Source organism: Chroicocephalus ridibundus, chromosome 3 (assembly GCF_963924245.1).
Source record: "Chroicocephalus ridibundus chromosome 3, bChrRid1.1, whole genome shotgun sequence".
Taxonomy (NCBI): domain Eukaryota; kingdom Metazoa; phylum Chordata; class Aves; order Charadriiformes; family Laridae; genus Chroicocephalus; species Chroicocephalus ridibundus.
The window spans coordinates 78,773,350-78,794,246 of NC_086286.1; the positions used below are offsets into that span (position 1 = coordinate 78,773,350).

The window sequence follows — 20,897 nt, forward strand, 5'->3', positions numbered from 1 at the left end:
CGTGAGGGCAGGGTAACAAGGCGGCAGCCGCTCTGCCTCGGTAACTTCAGGCAAAGTCGCAGCAGCTCAGACGACTCGCAGCTCCGAATCGAGTAGGCGGCCCCCGGCGGCCCCCCGCAGCCCCCCAGTCAGGAGAGGACAGGCCTGGGCAACACGGAGGATCGCCAACCCCTCCCGCCGCCCCACGCTGGAACAGCCACAGAGCACAGGCCGGCCCTCCCTGGGCCGCTAGTGTCTGCCGGCTGGGCGGGTCTCCTTCCCCGCCGCTCGGTGCGACACCCGCAGCCGGCCCCTCACCCACTCGAGCTCCCGGGAGAGCCGGTGAGAAAAACGGCCAACTCCTAACGGCCGTCCCCCCGCGCGCCTCTCCCGACACAGGGCGCGTGCGCGAGGGCGGAACCATTCCCCGCCCTCCGCCGCGTTCGCAGCCAATGAGCAGCCGCCGTTCTGCAAACGCAGCGGGGGGGGCGGATCCTGCGCTGGGGTGGGAGGTGGTCGCGCAGGAAACGCTTCCCGGATGTGGGGGGGCAGGGGGGACTGTACCATTACGCGTCGAATGTGTGGGGGGGAGGCTGGACGGAACCACGCCAGCGTCCCGGTCGCTGCGGCTGGCCCGCGCGGGGGGGGGAGGCGTGGGCGGGGCCAGCTCGAGGCGGTGGCGCTCACGTGACTCCGGGGGCGGGGCGGGGCGGGGCGGCGGCGCTCCGAGGGTGCGCGGAGGCAGCGGGGCGAAGGGACCCGTTGAGGAGCGGGAATCGCTGCCGCCGCTACCATCACCCCATCTCTCGCTTCACCGCCGGATCGCCGCCATGGGCAGGACAGCAGCGCTCCCCCTCGCCGCCCTTTGCCTGGTCTGCTTCTACGGGCTGGCCGCGGGGCTCAGCGGCAACGCGACGGTTGGTGAGTTGCCTCGCGACCCCCTTCCCCCCCCCCCCCCGCCTCTTCCCCGACAGTTGCTGACGGGGCAGCCCCTCCCGCGCTCGCGCCCCGCCCGTTGTCCGGCCCTGAGGCGGGGGGGAACGGGACGGGCTTCGCGCACCGATGCCGGCCGGGCGGCCGACCCTCCGTGCCCGCCGGGGGCGGGGGGGGCACGCGTTGCCCCCCCCGCCCCCGGCGGGCACGGAGGGTCGGCCGCCCGGCTGGGGAGCCGCCCTGCGGCTCCCTCACAGCTCGGCCGCCAACGCCGCTCTCGGCGCCTTGGCCGCAGCCCGCTGAGCTTTTTGGCTCCCTTCTCTCCGCCGCCGTCTCTTCTCGCTTTCGTTTCTCCCCTCGAGGCGTTCGTTGTCCTGACGCTGTTGGACCCGCGGGTTCGCCTCATCTTTCTTGAGCTGTTCGCTAAAGCGTTTACGTGGCCGAGAGCCGCGAAACGTGCCCCACACCCCCCTAAAAAAAGAAACAAAAAAAAAAAAAACCACGAAGGAAAGAAGTTGTTCTGGAAGTGCTTGAGTGTTTTTTGGCCGCATTGCGTAATGGCGCAGGGCGCCGCTGTCCCGTAACCTCGGCTTCAGCCCTTCTAGATTTCCTCTTCGGCTCTACCAGCGGCAACGTGATGTAGGCCGATATCGGGCGCCCTATCGGAACCGTGAACTAACTGCTGCGAGGACTGCTGAGAGTCAGAGGTTAACAACCTCTCCCGTGCAGCGAGAGAGGGCACTGTTGGTCCAGCGGGACAGACTTCTGTTAGCGTTTCCAGGTTTCCTTCTCAAGTGTAAGGGGAATATCGGAATTTGCCCCATGTAAGGGCCAGTAAAGCAGACAGGTTTATTTTGGGAGCAGACGTGAGCTTGCCCACGCTTAGGAGCTGAGTTCATGGTACCAGAGTAATTTTTTCAGTGAAGAGTAGGCATTTTCTGGTAGAGAGCTGGGGAGCTTGCCGTTGCCGTTATCCCCTTTAAAGACCCTAAGAGAGCGTTTCACCGCAGGAGTAGCATTGGGAGAACATCTGACACCCTGAAGTTAAGAGCTCATTCTTGAAGCCGTTTGCTGTGATAAAAACGTCTCCTGATCCTTTACTCTTGCAAATCTGCTCCTCCCCCGTGCTAGTCTGGGGAAGATGTTTTGAAAGTAAACCAGAAGTTCTAGTGCACCTTGTATGAGCTGGCTGCACTGACTGTACTCCTGTCTGCACAGAAGTACTAATTTTTCTGATATGCTAATGAGAAAATTAGCTAATTTTTCTATGTACCAGCGAGGAATTTACAAAAGTGAACGTTGTTCATTTGTCAGAAGTGAGCGTTGTGTCTGCTATGATCGTTCTTCAGCTGTATACCCAGAATAATAAATTACCTTTTTTTTTTTTTCCTGAAGTCTGTTACCCAGAAACTGTCCTATAGGTCTTGAAGTGGTTTAAGTGCTGTATTTCTGAAGGGAACAAGGCAAGTCTGTTGCATACCTCACTGATGCTAACCGACAAAGGTCTCTTCGTATCTTCTTTTGTTTCTTGAAAGTGAAGAAACAGCACTGGTATTTCCAGCCTGATCCTACCCTAACTAAGAGAAAGGCCAGGGGGATGCAGGCTTAATTCAAATTATCAGAATACTGAAGTTAGGTAATGCATTTGTAGCTCTTATCTTGAGATGTAAATTACCACGCTGATTGCTAAAGATCTGTGAATAGCAGCGTTCCCTTCACTAGGGAGCAGAGCAGAGAAAAGTGAAAGGTCATCCAAAGGTGCCTGGAGTAGGTGGGTATGATGTGAAATGTGCTGGAGAGTGTGCGGCTTAAGGAGCTGTGGGTTGTATGTGGGTTTTCTGAGTATGATGGCTGTATGAGTAAGTCTTAATTAAAACTAATGCAGTAAAATTGTAGATTGGGAGAATATCTTGCTTGATCCAGGTAGTGGATGTGTTGTCACTGTGGTTTTAAGGCAGAAATGTTTGACAGGGATTGACATAAAAAAGCAATTGGACTGGTTAGGTTGCTGGCTTCTGCTGTGATCAAAATATGAATAGATTGATTTTTTTTTTCTGCTCTCCTCTATATGCATTTGTATACAAAGTCCTCTAGGTTTTTGTCTTTATTTCCCATACTTTGGTTGCTTTCTACTGTAGGGTTGTTTATAGCTGGCTTTATTACCTAAAGGAAAAATGTAATCAAAAGGAACAAAGCTCTTACCATCTATGGTTTCAATGAACTTCTGCAGAATTAATTTGGTGGACTTCAGTAGCATCACTTGGAGTAGTATATCCTCTATTATCTGATTTTACCGTATTTAGAGGTTGCATGAGACATAATCTTGGTGTACATGTCGGGTCTGGTGTTGGAGTATCAGTAGTGTCTGGAGGGAGATGTATTTGCATCTTGTCAAATGCATTCTAAAGTTGTAGCTTTCAGTTATAATTAGTTCAGTAAGGAGGATTGTGCCTTAACCTGGGAGATGCACATATGGGAAGGTACAGATCTAAGTTGTTTCTGTGGGTGAAGTTGCTCTTTTGACAGTGGTAATTTTGTCCTAATCAATGCTTTTTTTTTAGGCACCTGTGAAAGCCTTTCTAACTGCAGTTCGTGTATTGGTAGTGACGTAGATACATCAGGCTGCAAGTGGATCACATGTGATGAGGGTAAGGAGGACTACATAGTGCAGATTCTTACTGTGCCACGCAGAACCTTAAACCCAACTAGACCTACTTCATCTATATTAATGTTCATTACACAGGTGTACTGTTCTGTCTGGTAACCTAATGGAGTGTTAACTCATAAATTGTATCTGTTGTTAAACATTTCAAGTTCTTACATGGAGACAGATGACCATGTTCAAAATAATCCCAGATTTTTAAGGCTTCTGATTTAAATCTGTGCTGTTGATAAGCTAATGTGTCCCAGATGGTTCAGAATGTTTTTACAATAAACTAGTCACTTGTGTTTGCTGTTAAGGAGTCATGAGTAGATTTTGACATGCTGGCACGTCCCTTTTCCTCAGTCCCTTTTGAGGTTTTGTCATAGATGTGGTCACAACCACTATTGCTGAACTGAAGTGCAATAAGGAAGAGGTGTCCATTAAATAAGATTAGTTAAGAGTAGTTTTCCTAAAACTAAGAATTGCAGCCCACTGAAGGGAACATGACAGAGCCAAAGAAGCAATAGCTGTTCTCATTCAGAGCTTTGTTTTTCCCACTGTAGGAGAGTTGGATGTAAATACACTTAAGTGACCTCTGTTACTCAGTCCTGGAGGATATGAAGTTGCTTTTGACAAAGTCATACAAAGATGACATAAGTAGTCCTTAGGTGGATTATTTGTACTACTTATGTGAGGTGGAAAGAGAATAAGAGGACAGAATGGCTTGACTGTAATAGGGATTTTGATTGTAGTTGACCAAAAAAGTTATATGTGAAAGCTAAGATGCTTTGGAACTAATGAAAAGAATTTTGAATGTAACTTGTCCAGTACAAGAGTGTCCTTCAGGAAACTCTTTTTCTGAATTCCGTGCATGTTGTCTGACCAACAGGCGCATACTACAAACACCCAAGAGATCCGTGTAACTTGTTTGAGGGAGAGGTTGAAATTTGAGTCAAGGGAGAAAGGTGTGCAGGCAGAGAATAAAAAACTGATGCCTTCAACAATTTCAAGGTCAAGGGTCTCTTTGAAAATGTGGAACTAAATCTTGCTTGCATGTAGGAATTTTAAGACAGTAAGATTATTTTTTTTTTTATGATCCACCATACAGATGAAAAATGTTTAACTTGAAAAATGCTACAAATAGTAGAAACTGCCTAATTTTATAGGCTATGAAGAAAAGATACCAAGCTATACTGTTATTGCAAAATGGTGCATAACAATGTGTAAGTATTGCCTAAGTGTTGATTTGAGTGGTAGACTTAACCATAGTGAAAGAAAGCACTAAATCTTTTATAATTTCTAGTTATCAGTATACTGAAGTCCTGCATATTGAAGTAGCTTTAATATTAGCCTGGCTAGAAGATAGTGTTTAGCTCGTCCTGTGAACTAGTATTTAGGAACAATGTCTCAAGTGCTTTAAAGGTCTGCTGGTGTAAATATTCTTGTCTCTTCTTTTCTGATAGATGAAATGTGTGTAAATGAAACAGAAGGAGATTGGAAAAGTCGCAACTGTACAATTGAAGAACAGTGTTCTTGTAAGTATTTAGATATTCGGCTTTCACGTTGTTTAATGTGAAGCAGTTGCATTTAAAACTCCTTCATCTGTTGACCTTTGTTTATATGCCTTCTACAACTTACCTAAGCATGTACAAGTATGTAAATAAGCCCTTTGCTTCCAACTTAAGCCTACGTTATTTGATACTAAAATACACAATTGCATTGTGCGTTCAGTTAACTGTTTACTGTCACTGTTTCAAAAAGCCTGGCATATTTTACTAGACAAGTGCCTGGCTACTGCCTTGGTTTCTTAGATTAAAATGGGTGACGTTTCCTATTAGATATAGCAGATCCTAAGGAACTTGTCAGCATCCTCAGGACAGTAAGCTGTCACATTCGGGGAAAAAAAAAGTTTCACCTGCTAAGTCCATTGCTTCATCTGAGATGCAGTAAATAGCAAAAACTTAGGAACTTCCCAGTTTTAATTGTTAACTAGCACAGCTCTTCATGCAGTCCTGAAGTGCAGGATCTGGGTTATAGAATTGCATATAGAATTGGGTAAATCCTTCATGCTAGGAACATGCTCAGGTGCATATCTACTTCAGTCTTTTCATAAACTTATGCTTGCTGTGCAAAGCCAATTTGCAGAATATAAATAACTTAGACTAAACCTTGACTAAACCTAAACTTTTGTGAAAGTCCCCCAACTTTAGTTTTTTCTGAAAGGTAACAAGGAGTGGACTTTAAAATAGGATTTTCTGCTTTTAAGATCTAGAACAGCAAATGAAAATTCTTAATACTCTTGCCTAGATGCGTTCAACAGTGACGCTGAAGAGGCTGGCTCACGCCAACAAAGATGAAACTTCCATGCTGCTATGGGCTATCTTGTGGTAGTGGCAGCCAGTCAGAAATAATTCTGCTTGACTTAGACTTCTGTGTTATTTCTAAAATTGTGACAATCCCTTCTTAATCAGGAGTGTTAAAGGTACAATTTTTCAGTGTTTTCCAAAGAGAGCATGCTGTTACAATGCCTTGTTCGGTATCTAAGAGTAGAATTTCTGCAGTCTGTTCCTGTTAAACTTGTGGTGGTGTTACCAGGTTGTGTTTTAGCTTCTGCATATTTGAGGAAACTTAATTGTCACCTTCAGTAGAGGATCTTGGTTGGCGTGAGAGGAACCTGTATACCTTACCAGCTCTTACAGTGTCATGGCTCAGCAAGCACTATGTTTGGGGATTGACATGGACAAACATTAAGGTGGACCTAAACTGACTTGATGTGAGTGGGACCTGAGAGAATGTAGATTCTGATATATCCACCCTACCTCTGTGGAAACGGTTGACTCTGGTTTCCCACCATGCTGTATTGTTTCAAGATGTAAGTAAACACATGTAAAGGACCCTGGGCATTAAAGGCTTCAGGAAGTTTGCTGATGTATCAGTGTATGATTAAGCAACACTTTAGGTAAACTGTCCATGTGTGATTAATTCAGTTAATACAGTGCAGGAGGCTGCACATTTGTTGGTTTGTTTTGTTGGTTTCTGTTTTACAGCACATGCTAAAGCTGAAAGCAACAGCTCTCAGAGCAGAAAGATTTAGCTAAACTTCCAAATTCTTGAGGATGCCTGGGTTTTCTCCCTGTGCTGCTTCAGCTGTCTAACCGCTCTGATCTCTGGTTCAACTGGATAGGTTCAATTTTAGTTGCAGTGAGGCTGGGAAGCAGTACTGAATACCTAGCTTCCTATTGTGTAGAGCATGCACAGTTAATGCTTCTACAATAGGACTCTCCTCCCTTCTGTTTGCTTTGAGGAATCTTGAGTTGCCAGTTGAATGCTGGACTGATTGGGCTGCCTGTTCATGTATTCGCTCATGCAGCTTTTGCTGTTAGTGTGGTGAATTGGGCATTCAGCTGCTTTGCAATTTCAGTCCAAAACTACGATAGAACTTGGTGCTATATGAATTCCCTAAAACTCAGCCTGCTCGTGTTCCCTTTTTTTTTTAAGTTAAATACTGTCATTAATCTCTTTAATGTAACTCTCTTTTTTTTTCATAGCTCCTACAGTTGTTCTTTCCAATGCTACTACTGCGTCACCTTCCAATGCTACTACTACGCCGTCTTCCAATACTACTACGCCGTCTTCCAATACTACTACGCCGTCTTCCAATACTACTACGCCGTCTTCCAATACTACCACAGCCAGTTCTGTTACCACACCTCATCCTACTATAGGTAATATAGTACTGCTGAACATAGAATGGCAATAAACTAGGAACTGGTGAATAAAATAAAGGGCGAGGGCTTTTTCCACAGATCACTGCAGTGGCATGATTACTAAACATCTGATGTATGGGATAGATAAATGGTCCCAAGGTTTGGAAGAAGTGGATTTTATAAAACTCTAACAGAAAAAATGCTTTTTTCCTATATAACTAAGAATTGGCTCAGTGGTAGTTGTTTGAATTGGATTAGTCATTTCCACTAATCATGAGTTCTTAAGGGGTTGATTTTTTTTTTTTTTGTTGCCCAGTTCAAAAATGTCTGTTTTCACATGTGCTGCCATCTTAACAGTGAAGTTCTTAAAAAGGGGGGGAGGGTGGGGGAAATCTCATCACTAAAAGCATCTGCTGATGGGAGATAACGAGTTTGTACTTGATTAGGCTCAGAACAGCCTACTGTACAGGAGGATGATGTTTAGCTTTGAGTAAACTTACAAATCTTGGCACTTGTCCCAGGCACATAGTGGAACACAGATTAATTTTCAGTAATACTGATCTGGGGGGGGTGGTCAGAGACCCAATGTTCTGACTTGATAATGGAAGAGCTTTTAGGAGACAGTCTAGCTACAGGTGAGTATCTGCTTATTCCAATTATGTCATTCACAGTTAGTGTTTTGGGGATGGGGAGAAAGAAGATGTTTTGCTATCCTGTAAGTGTTTTATCTCCTGTCTAGAGATACTGCATTAAGTGCTTTTTTAGTACAATAAATACTGATTCTAAGGGCTGTTTAATGAAAGTCCTTTGCCTTGATGCATATTTTCAGTGGTCTTGAAGCAGCTGTCTTGATTCTTGTTCAAATACCAGCGTTTATATGAGTGCTTGAAAGAAAAGTGGGTTTGTCTGAATGAAGAATCACTGCCTGATCTGTGGAGAACCTTGAAGTATTTGGCTAACAATGGTATGCAAGTTTGATAAAAAAACCCTTATTGCAGAAACTTGGCTTCAAGCCATGCAGCTGAACATCTAAATTGTGTGGGGTACAGTCTGAGGTCAAAGTTTATCCTTGTTTAAGCAAAACAAGACAAATCATTTACATGAAAACTTCATTGCTTGCAAACTTTGCTCTTGAAGCTCATGGTATGTACATACTGTCTTCTCTCAAACAGCTAACATCACCAATGTAACTACACATGCTCCTCAACCTACAACTGCTGTAACTCCAGCTGCCAGAACAACCAGTATTCCAGGTAACTGCTACTACTAGCATAATTAAAGCATAAAATACTCAGAAAGTAGTGTAGCTTTAATAAGTGTTATCTTGAAAGACTTAATGAGTAACAAAATTGAAGTAGTATTGGTGTATCTGTTGTTGTCACTTTTAACTTGAAGGCCCATCTAATTTTGTTGAGGTTATGTATGTATGTGGCAAGGTAATACCCTGAGAAACAGAGCTAGATAGCGAGACATTAAAAGTCAGAAACCTGTTGGTGAAACAAAATCAGCTGGCCACTTTTAATAGTGTGGCTGGAAGTCACTTGTTAACTCGGTTATCTTTGGGAGGTGGTATTTTGTTTTTCAATTGCAGCATTATAATGGGATACCTATTGTAAAAAAAAAAAAAAAAAAAAAAAGTAATTGGGCTACAGTGATGGGAATAAGCTGTAGTATTTTATTTCAGCATCAGTCCTGAATGTGCTATTTCATGAAAAGCTCTTATGAAGTAAAGCCCTTTAAAACTAGCCATCAACAGATGGCTGTAACTTCCAGATTTATAAGTGTTGTGTCTTCAGCTGATTTCTTTAAGTGTAACTTGACTTTAAACAAAAAAAACTGGAGCAAGCAGCAAAGATTGGAAGATGTGTCTTGAATGTGAGCACATCAATAATACAGTTCTCTGTAAAGGAGGAAAGCTTTGGCTTTTTTAAGTACAAATAGTCCAGCTGGGACTTGTTCAGTAGTGAGATCCAGAGCAGTTTGGCTATAAATGACTCTAGCCTCGTACAAACAGTATTCAATGAGAATTTCAGTATCACCAATCTAAATGCAGCTGCTGACATGTCTTTACTTTTGATTATTTTTTATTTTCTTACTGGTGTTTGGATGTTTTGTGTAATCTTAATACAAGGAAGTCAATACTAAAGTCTGTAAAACTATTGGGAGCATTGTGCATTCACGAACTCTTATGTGGTGTTCAACAGGTACAAATGCTACTGTGACTCCTGCACCTTCTTCGCGCAAATCTACGTTTGATGCTGCGAGTTTCATAGGTGGAATTGTCCTTGTTCTGGGTCTGCAGGCTGTTGTTTTCTTTCTGTACAAATTCTGCAAGTCAAAAGACCGAAACTATCACACACTTTAGGACCTGCCACTTTATAATGGACTAGTAGCCCAACACGTGTAGTTCACTGAACCAAAATATTTTCTGTTGCTCATTGAAGACAGCAGTTCGTAATATCCTTTAAATCTCTAAAAGAAGACTTTAAAAGAATATTTTTGCAACATTATACTTGGCAAGAGGTGATACGAATCTCTTCAACAGGATTACTTGCAATATGCTGCATGGGTTCTAATGGCTGTCTTATTTTCCTTTAGTGGCTGCTGCTGTGGGACTTTTTTGTTTTTTGATATGCCAAATGTAGACTTTCAGAGATTCTTATTCAGTGGCAACACTGTCTTGAGTAGACAATCTCATGATGACTTATTGTGAAGGCTAATTTAATCAACATTTGATACAGTATCCCTTCAGTTTTATCAAGATGTGAATTATTGGTGACTGACTTCAGGGAGTGAAATACCATTTTACTAGCTTGTGGCTCTTACAGCGTGCTGCTAGAAAGATGAACAAAATTGTAGAAGTAGGTAATGTCTTAACAGAGTAACATAACCCATACGCTTTTTACACAAGAATAAAGGTTGGCTGGTAAAATATTGCATTCCAAACAGAAAACCTGTGCCCTTTCCAGTTAATGTTGAGGGTGGAGAGGGGTTGTAGGGGTAATCCTTTAAAAGGGGAAATGAAGACTAGTGCCTTAAAAGATTGAAAAACAGTAGGCTGCAAAAGCATCCCACCTATCTGAAAGATAAATAAAACTATTAAGTACTAGCTTTACATAGGAGAATGGAATACATGTGACTTGAGCATTCCGGTTTAAAAACTTTCTACACTAAATAACTGTCCCTTATTGACTTTGTTTGAGGGTGAGGGAGCATGGAACAGTAGTGTTCAGCTACAAACAGAAGCTTTAGGTTGTTTATCTCTTGTTCTGGCCTTCAAAGACCAACCATAGAACTAGTGATAAAATTCAGTTCACTCCCTGTATAAAGAGGCAACAATTTACACTTATACTTGAAATACTGGTGTTTGGTAAATCTTGAGGTTTTTCTTATTCAAATGGTTCTTAAACTTGTTGCAATTAATTTCAGGGGTTTGGTGGGTTTTTTTTTCATTTTTGCCCTCCTCTATCTGTGCTTGCTGAAGGAGCAATTAAGGATTCAGAGGGTCTGATTATTTGATCCTAGTCAGGGATTGCTGTACTTCTGGGGCTGCTAGGGCTACATCTTTTTTCTTTCCCCTCCCCCCTTCCTGGCATCAGCTTTGTGTCACCCTGCAGTTAACTGGTTAAGGAAATCTATTAGGCCCAATAGTTTTTTGGTTTTGTTTTTTTTTTTCCCTTGGCCAGATAAGTCATGTGATCTGAGTATCAAAGGTACGTCATATGCAGTGTAGATTGACTTAAGTGCCTGTGAAAATAAACCCACAGGAAAAATGGAAGTAAAGATAAAATCAAGTGGTGGATGTAGCACATAATACATAGTTTTTGATGATATCCCTTGATCATCAGTTTCAGGATAATCTGTAGTACTCTTACTAGCTCTGATTTGACTGGAATTTGGCACCCAATACAGAATGTTAGTATTAATGCAGATAATAGTCATGGCAGTGGAACTTAAATATGAAGCAAGTTAAGTGCACTTCAGTTGGAAACTTAAAAGTGCACAGCATTGCTTTTTTGTATTCTTCTAATTTGAATGACATTGTTTCCATTGTGCTGCATAGAAAACTCAAATTGCTGCAAAATACAGGTAGTCAATCAGCAGTACTGTATCTTTGAGTTCGTTAGCTTTTGGTTTTCTAAACAAAACTAAGACAATCAGCTCAGGTTTATTAAAACAGCAGAGTGAGCAGCCAGTTTCCAGCAACAGTGTGTGTGTGGGTTAGATGGTATATCCTTGGCCTTATTGTGAAGTCACTTAATCTGTCCTTTCCCTATCTGAGAACTATTTTATTACATTTATTTGTTTAAAAAGATATCCATGAGCTCGTATTCTGTACTTTGAAGTGAGCAAAACATTCTTCTAAAGTGTGACAGACTTCTCCTTCAGATCAGCAAAGCAAACTCTATGCCTAGTGTATACTTTTTTTTGGCCTCAGAGGGCTATCTTTTGGGAAACTTGCAGAAGAGTGCTACAGAACACTTCATAATGTGGAAGGCATTGCCACAAAAAAAGTTGTTGCTCTGTAAAATGTTGCTAAAATGCTTGTTCATGAGCTGTGCTGATCCCGATTTAGGTGGCTGATAAAGTATGCTGGTAAAGCAAACTAAAAAATAGTTTTTAAAGTGCCTTAAAGCTGCTTAATCTTTTGCCTCAAATTTTGTTTAAAAGGGTAGAAGGGATACCTTGCCTTAGTTACTAAATTTTTCTTGGTGCCAGCAATTGCTACTTTCAAAGACTTTAGGAAGCCCAGGATCTCTGACACATAGAGACACCGATCTGAAAAACTCAAGCTTGCACTATATCAATTTAGTCATGTTCTGGAAGGCCTGCACCACGCACCACTTTCTCGTTAGCCTTGCCAACAAGGTATAATCCACAGTTTGCGGAGTTGTGGCTGGGATTGTTTCCCTTTCAGTTGTTTGGGGGGAGGGGAGTCTGGGTTATACATCTTCACCGTGTGCTTGGCTGCCTCACTATAGAAAGTAATTACTCCTTTGTGAAATGGCAGTATCAGCTGATCTGTGCTGTGTACTAGCAAAAAAACCTGAAGTAACAACTTGCAGTTTTTCTTGGCCTTGTGTTTTGAAGTGGAAGGTAGCTCATAGATCTGTAGTTGTATTTGCCCCTAAATCAATTTTAGGCCCTGAACTGTAGTGACTCTTCAAGTTATCTGGCTTTTTCTTGAAGCCAACTTGTGCAAGTATCAAGCTGTTATCTTACGAATGTTCTCTGCAAGTGTTGCTGTAAAAGTTTGTATTTTGTCTTCAGTGGAAGAAAACTGAAACAGTTGTAATTGCAAAACCAAATGGATAAATAAAATCTGTTGAATGGGATTCTACTTGTAAACTTTCTTTAATGTGAGCAGTCCCTGAGGGGGCTGTCTGCTGACATTCTGGAGATAAGAGCTGCTTTCCATAGGAATTGGGAAACACTGTAGGGAAAGAAGGAGAATGAAAGGTATGAGGAGTTAAGTTATCTCTTCTAAAGAGGGTATTAACTTTGCTTTTAGTATGCATAACAATACTGATTCAGATTTAGAATTGTCTCCAAAATAATTCTTTTAGGTCATGTTTTCCATGTTTAACCCCTTTTCCCCTTAAAGCCAAAGAACAGCAAGGTATCTATTAAGTGTTCTACTTGCAACAACCTGTAAGGTGCAATGATCCTCTTTCCAATAGCAAAGCTTATAATACTGGGTGTCAGTCTATAGGGTGGAAGAGGGACTGCAATCTTGGTTCCAGGGAGGCTGTTAATAACCGCTACGTTGTAGCATCTTTTCACATTAAGATCTTTGACCTTCATGAAAAAGGTATTGCTCTGAGCCTAATTTCTTTCCTGATTGCATGAGAAAGCGGAGGATATTTGCTAGGGAATAACTGTCAGTATGCTTGAACAAGAGAAGAGAGGGTGTGCAATTCTGGGGTTGCAGACTGACTAAAACGATAACCAGCTCTAAAGGAAGTAATCTCAGCAGTTTCACATCATGATGTGGATGCTGTTGGAGGTAGTGAATTTGTCACTAGGTAGTAGTGACAGTCTCATATTATGGGAAATGGCAAAAACTTTAGTAGTGTTTCTGGAAAGGCTGTATGGAAATGAAGGAAATGGAGAGCTTCCTAATGTGCCTAAAATTGCTATGCCTTCCAGAAAATCATCTGTTTACTGCACGCAATCAAGGACTGAATTAAGTTTTTGTTACAATGCAGCACTGAAAGCCTCTGCACGATTGTTTCTCTCTATAGTACCAGTCTTGTGTTACTGCAGTTCTTTGAAGGTAGCTGTAGGTATAGCATTCATTCAAAAATCATCTTTGAATTTTGCTGTATTACATTGAGTAACACTTAAAGAAGTGTTTTATCAAGAAGCTGTAATGAGCCTGAGACAGCCCCTTTTTACTGTTGCAATGGCACATAAGTGCCTCATATTTATGATATTGTCCTACTTCCAAATTGGCATCTGTTTCCTGGAATGTGCTAGAATCACATTTCATGGCTTCTGTAGTGAGAGCTGACCTTGGATAGTTATCAGTCACCTTTTCAGTTGTTTAAGACATACCTTAAAAATAACTCATGTTATTTGATAACTGATTCCACAGCGTTCTGAGTATGTTGTGACTCGTTTTGATGTAGCAGCAAGCTTGAATGAAATAAAGCTTGTTTCAGGTTTCAGTAATGGTAAGGGATGTCAGCCTTATTCTAGGAATCCTCTGTCTCTAAATACTGCAGCATTTCTAACAGAAGTTAGAGTTCCTTTAGCTGGTGTTTAACCGATGCAATATTGTTAAGGGTTGCCCAAATTTAATTCTAGGACTTAATTATTTATAAAAAGAGTACTGAGGTATTTGATTATTCATGTTCACTAGCCTCTGGATGACGCTGAAAGGCACACCGGTTAGCATTCAAACTCATCAAAAGCTGCAATACAACTTGATGCATCTCTGAAAGACAACTTTGAGTCTTTTATTGGCCAAGCTACAAAAGCAAGCTTTCTTCCATGCAAGAGAAATATAGATAAATCTATGCTTCCCTCCACCCCATTTTCTTCTAGTTAGTGTAGTGTTGTGCAAGGAGCAGCCCTTCTTCCCTGTTCTAGGGGGAGGGGAGAGAAGGTACTAGGGAAGGTGGAGACACTGATGCGTTTGATGAGTCATCTTTAAACAGGCATGAAAAGTTCAGTGTACAGGCAGCAGCCTCTGGGGGTGAGAGCACTGCGGTGGGCAGGATGCAGTGGTGGTCAGGGCTTGTGCTAGGGAAGCAGTTAAAAAAAAAAACAACCACCAAAACACAGAACAAAAAAACCAACCCCAAACACCAGACCCGCTGCTTTTGCTCTTAGCACTTAGCTATGCTTTGCACCATCATGTTCCTAGGTTACCACAATAAAAGGAAGCCTTTTCGTTTTGACCAATATCCTTGCCTTTCTGTACTGTGTTGCAGTGTCAGTGAGGGGAGGATGTGCAGTGCTGCTCTTGCTCAGAAGGATCTGCATCACCCAGTACTTAAAATGGATTAGCAGATTAACTGACTGCAGCTGGTATTGGACACTGCATCCAAATTTGTTCAAGTACATATGCACAGCATGGAGTATTACTGCCTCCCTTTGATCTGTATATAAGTTGTCCTTCTCTTATTTCAAGGTTGCCAGTTCAGTGGCATTTTCTAAAATGCCCTGGACTGATTTAGGTTTACTTCTGGACCAGCCTTTGTTTCCGTAGCTGCATGAAGACAGTAAGAAGAGACTTTTCATTGAAGTGTGGTAATAGCCTATCTGCCATTCTCTCCTTCCATCTGCTAGGCACCTGAAAGCATAAGTAACACATAGAAAGAGTCACCAACCATGACATGGTACTTTTTTTTAAAAAAAAAAAAAAAGGAAAATCTTTCCTGGATCACTGCTAACTAAATACCTCCCTCCTGACCACTTTCTTTCATCAATTTTTGGGACATTGGGAACATTTTTTTTCCTGTTTGCTAGCCATACCTACTGTTCACCTTGCTCTTAAAGATAAATCTTCAAAGAGATTTGGCATCTTGTCCAGATGAAACCTGCCTGGGTATATATACAAACCACAGCTTGCAAACTGGCAAAGAAGTTGCTCCTTTTGCAACCGTATCAGCTTATTGCCAATGCCACTGTTACTTACTGTCTTTGGTCTTTGAGTGTTTCCTCCTCTTCCCTTGCTGCTTCTTGGGTCAAAATTCAAAGGATGCCGCTGGTAATCCCCATGCTGAGTGAGTGCTGAAAGCTTGTTACTCTGGACCTGAGCTGCAGAACCTGGAATGTTATCAACACCACAGAGTTAAAGCAGAACTCGAGTAGACGTAAGAGCTGTTGTTTCTGACCTCTAAGCAGAATGTTAGGGTGAAAAGAAAAAGAAACACACACCCAAAAAACCCAAACCAAATTGTAAACACTCAGCATATAGTACTAATAGAATAATAGATTGCTTAGTCTGGAAAAAGTGGTTCATGGATGATCTTGACACAAAATAGAACAAAAACTATTTGCAGATAGTTGCAACTATTGGCAAAAACTATTTGCACCTATCTGCAATTTTTGCAGCTCACCCCAGAGCCTTTTCATTCATAGTAATGAGTGTACCAGCACTCATTTCTCCAGCAGGAGACACCTCAGTAAAGCAGAAAATTCTTGCTGCCCCAAGTCTGCTTCATTATGCGTGACTATTTTCCCCACAACTTTCAAGATTAAAAGGTGTGTGGGAAGGCGGGTGTTAATGCTCTGTTCCCAGTGACACTAGCTTCCCTAGTGAGTTCCAGTCTTCGTCTTTGTAGATTTTGAAAAGCAGAGATGCAGCCACTTAATGCCAACCCTTCAGCCGCTAAAAAAATCCCCACTGAATCAAATGCTACGCTTGCTATTGGCCATAATGTGATTTAACCCTGATGTGCATCTGTGTACAATCTGGTGTTGCTATACCACTTCTTAACCCCATGTTAACCTTTCCCCACTAACTTCAGGTAAAAAGGTGAAGGTATTTTTGCTGTGTAGCCCTAATCCTGAACTTACTGAGCCAGTGTTCTTCCCGCTTCTCAGATACGATCCAAGATGTTTCAGACCACATTGGTTAGCTGTTTCTGGCATTATTTCAGGGTGCATGTCCAAGGGACTCTGGCCAGGAGAGCAGCTGGCAGCTGCCCAGAGTGCACAACTGCCCAATCTGGTCAGACCGCGCTCAGTGTCCATGCATCCTGAAGCAGAGGCTTGAGAGGCCCGACTACAAAAGCATCACATGAACCCAGAAAGAAGTGCAGCAACTGCTTTACATCACTGAGACAGGCCATGACTCTGCCTTTCAGAGAGAAGAGGAAGAAGATGTGAAGATAGAGGAGAAGGAATGGGGAAAAAGCTAGAGGATGTGGGTCAGGCTGCTAACCCACAGATTATTCTTACAAATTGATGAAATCCTGGTCTATGTGGGCAATTCCTGGAGTTGACATGACCCATTTAAAAAACACCTTCACCTTTACAGTCAAAACAGGCCTATTGCAAGTAACAGCTGCCACCCCTATACAAATAGTCTGGCCAAACACTAGTAGGTCTGAAGTCAGGTTAGTGACAGAGTGCAACTGAGATTAACAGAAAAGACATATCTTTACATGATACAAGTCTGGATTGCCGTATGAGAAGTACTAGTATTAATGCATCAAAAATGATAGCTATTTAATATTGACTTATTACCTGGAAAATGACTTCTTATACCTCTCGTACTATGGGACGACAGCTCTGCAGTCCTGCTTCTACATTTTTGAAAGAAAAAACAAAACAAAAAAACCAGCACCAAACCTCACAACATCGATTTACTATTACAGACATAGGAATAAAAAAAATCACAAGTAAAAAGATAGCTACAGTACATTGCAGAGTTCTAAAACCTAGTTTCAGACTAGGCGTGTATGGTTTGATGGAGCTCCTGTGCTGAGCGTAGAGAAATCCAAGCTCCACAGCCAGTTTTTCCAGCTCTGTATCACGTTTAACAATGGTAACTCACTGCAGGAAAATAAAATAATAATTCATCTCCTTTCTGTCACAGCTTCTTTCCTTGTGCTCAGTAGCATCGATGTGACTTACAAGTTTTGCACCAGCTTTTCCCCTGAACTTGATTGGTTTAAAGCCAGAGAAACCAAGTATATTTGTGCATTAATTAAAGATACCTCTCCGTTCTTTATTTCCCCATGTTTGGTTCAGCAGTGTGCTAATGAGCATTTCTCAGTTTTCTTTGGCAGGAATAACTAACATTTTCCAGCAGAAGGGAACTATAATTAAATTTGTAGTACTTTATATTCTTTATGGCATAGAAATGCACCTTGAAAGATCATCGGAGTTTTTTCCTGCTTACTTAATTTACTCGGAATTTATGTATCACCCGTCAATTTTGCTGCATGAGTTTGTCAGACTGACAGTAGGATTTTGATACCACAGAGAAAAGCAGCAACTTCAGGCAGGTAGGAGTAGAAATCCCTAATCAAGCTTTTTAAGCTACATGAATTACGTAAGCATTATGTTAAAAAGTTACCTAACAAACAGCTGAGAGGAAAGATTTTGTTTAAGGTTTAAGTTCCATCTAATTCAGTTAAGGGCTACAAAACTCTCACTGCTGTTTTGAGACCCTCTAAAGATACCTGCAATCATAGCCAGGTATCTAATCGAATTACAAGGGTACAGTCGTGTTCGGCTGCCCCACATGATCGGTAAGTAAGCTGTTCCAAGACGAGAGCCACTAATCAAGCCTGATTTCCTACCACTTGTGATCTTTTGTTTCCTAATTGCCTCCTCCCCTAAATGCAGCTCCCCTGATATTTCCCATGGTATCCCTACAAAGCAAAAGACAACGCGAGTTATGGTTTAAAGTTACTAAATTAGGAGTCAGTGTTTCTTGTGCTGCCTGAACAGCTGCAGTGGAAGAAGGCATATGGCTTTTGAGTTGTCTGACTTTTCTTCAAGACTGCTTTAGGTCTTTCTCCTCTACCTAAATGCTTTCACTACAGAGGAGGTCTTCTCCTTCATATCTGGCTTAATTGCCTATTGCTTCAAGGTTAAGGAGGGATTCAGAGACATGGACACATAGCAGAGAAGACTTATTTCCCCAAGAAAGCGGGTTGCAATGGACAACCTGTCTTTACCTGCAGTCGCATTCCTCTGGGAAACTGCAGCTTCCAAGTCATAAACTTGACACTGCAGTTCATCAGCCTGCTGGAAGGCCTCCCGTTTTAAACTGCACTCTTGGGTTAACTGGCTTCTTACCTAAAAGGTGGTAAAAGGATTAATGACAGCAACAAAAAATTCATCATCTGACAGATCGGCCTCAAAGCAGGAGCCTCGATTTAAAGGAAAATGTGTTGTTGCCCTGTGAGCTCTTGTGAATGAGAGGCCATCACTTCTTGCTGGTTGAAATAATCCATAATTACAGCTTTGCTTATATATTCCATTAGCTATAATAATCCGTTAGCTTTGCTAAACATATCCATAATCCCTCTGAATGCAAAATACAGCACAAATAGTGGAAATTGACATTCTCATTATTGTTTAATAATCTGCATTTCAGGCATTGCTGGAGGAAGATAAAAGCAACACAGAGGCCTTTTCTCACTGTTCTCTGCATGTAACCCTAATTCGACAAGACCCTACCTCCATTTTCAGGGTAGAAGTGTGTGGGAAAAGCAGCAGCTCTTCCCTCATCTCTCTCACGGACTTTGTAATTTGTTAACTAAGTTTAAATAATAGAGTTTGTTAGTGTCAATAACCATGTAGGTGCTAGCTGCAGCTGGAACTGTTGTGTGGCAATGAAAACCTACACACTCCAGTTGCCATTTTCCTTCCTGTTCTCCTTAAAGGCTGATCCAGATGTTGACATCTCTGATCTCTGAAGGGTTATTTTGTAAACACAGCAAAACAGTTCGGAGCCCCATCAAAGACAGATACCAATGAAATCAGTGGTCTTTTGTGTCTGCACCAACTGCTATAGCTGTGTTAAAGTCTCTCATATGATTTTGGTTAGAAAACATGCTAGCAGCCTGAGAAATTATTCCCAGCAAAATGGCATTTGTCATCTTGACTCTGGAAAACAAATGGCCCCTCTTTCACCTTGATGCTTTGGAAGCCTGAAGACAGAATATACTTTGCTTAGTTTATAGGAGAGGCATTCAGGTACATTTACGAAGCTTTTTTCTCTCCAGACGCAGAAAGCAAGGGCAAGGAGACTTCAGTGGCAGCAAAGTTGTCAGTTAGTAGATGGATTCATCTAGTTAAAGTCTAATCAAGTGGTTTCCAAACACTATTTTGTTCTGCAGGCTACACTACAAAAGCAGCACTGCACATTTCACAGCCAAGAGCCCGCTCTACCAGCTGTGCTAAACACAGAGACTGTATTTACCTGGCCAAATCAGTTTTTAAATTGAAGTGGTTAAATCTCTTTTACAGGAAGATAATCTTAAGAGCGGATCTGGTTACTCAGTTACACTAAATCAATGATTAGCAGTGCAGTAACAGATTTAAACTCAATATATCAGTTCAGTACAATGGCATCAGTTTAGTGAAAACTAATGCCATTTATGTGGCCAGACTGGATTAAAGCAGTTCCCTTCCCAATCCGTTCATTTAGTAGCCCAGAGTTTGGGAAACAGTGGTGCAATGTATGGGAAACAGAGGTGAGGGCAGAGGGTTTACGTCAAATGCAGAGTAGATGAAGCAAAAGGACAGCAGTTTGTCAGCTCTGCAGCACTGGTGTCAGAGCCCTGCCTGGGAAATGTCCCAGGGAGAGCCAGGAAAGCCACAAGCGCTGCAGACCTGGGAACAGCAGGGGGGCAGAACCTCGGCGGGGCTCCAAAGCTCCCCATTTAGTCTGGTGACAAGGATGGCAGTTACAGCAGAGGCCCAGGGCAGACCACTGGGAGACATCCCAACAGGGGATGCGTGGCTGGCCAAAGCCTCCGGAGCCACTGAGCCCAGCCACTTGCTGCTCTAGCTGCTGTGCCCCCTGATTGCCCAGGGGTGCAAGCATATTCTGTCAAGGACCGCACACCCATTCCCAGCACCAGCATCATACGTGAACCCTCAGGCAGTTTGCCTCTAAAATAAGGAGAATAATACTCATTTTCTAGAGCAAAGGTACCAAACCAGGCTCAACAGGAAGGTCCTGGGAAGCAGCAGAAATATGAGATGTCACCAAAAGGTGGAACATGGCCCTAAGCGCCCAGCAGGCAGGGCCCAGCACAGTGCTGAGGCTCATGCTGCAAGACCCTCATCCTGAGCACTTGGAGGGCTACAGTGAAGCTCTGTGAAGCACAGACAATGTTAAAACTTGAGACAACTCTCCAGAAGCACTACCATTTCTATTTTTCAAGTCTGCATTATGAGTTTACCTGCTGCATTTCTTTTGATGAAGATGGCATATTTTAGAAGATTTTTCAGCTTCCTTGGTTAAGCATTTCACTTTCTGCTCTTTTCTTTCATCTCTTCAAGCATCTTCTCTGTGGTTTTGGTTTTCATCACACTGAGTATTTGTTTCTTCTTGGCTTCTTGTGTCTTTCTCTGTACTACTTCCAACAGCATTTGTTTCTACAACATACAGCCATGAATGTTTCAGACTTGGACTACTTTCCTCCAATTCCCAT

At 42.5% G+C, this 20,897-nt stretch overlaps 1 protein-coding gene across 1 annotated transcript; it reads left to right on the forward strand.

Annotated features, from left to right (window-relative positions):
* Positions 1-659: 659 nt before the first annotated feature.
* CD164 (CD164 molecule) lies at positions 660-12,599 on the forward strand. Its single transcript, XM_063329809.1, has 6 exons — positions 660-900; positions 3,474-3,560; positions 5,020-5,091; positions 7,105-7,281; positions 8,436-8,516; positions 9,468-12,599. The coding sequence occupies exons 1-6, from the start codon at positions 810-812 to the stop codon at positions 9,626-9,628; spliced, it is 669 nt and encodes a 222-aa protein (XP_063185879.1). The 5' UTR covers positions 660-809; the 3' UTR covers positions 9,629-12,599.
* Positions 12,600-20,897: the final 8,298 nt, after the last annotated feature.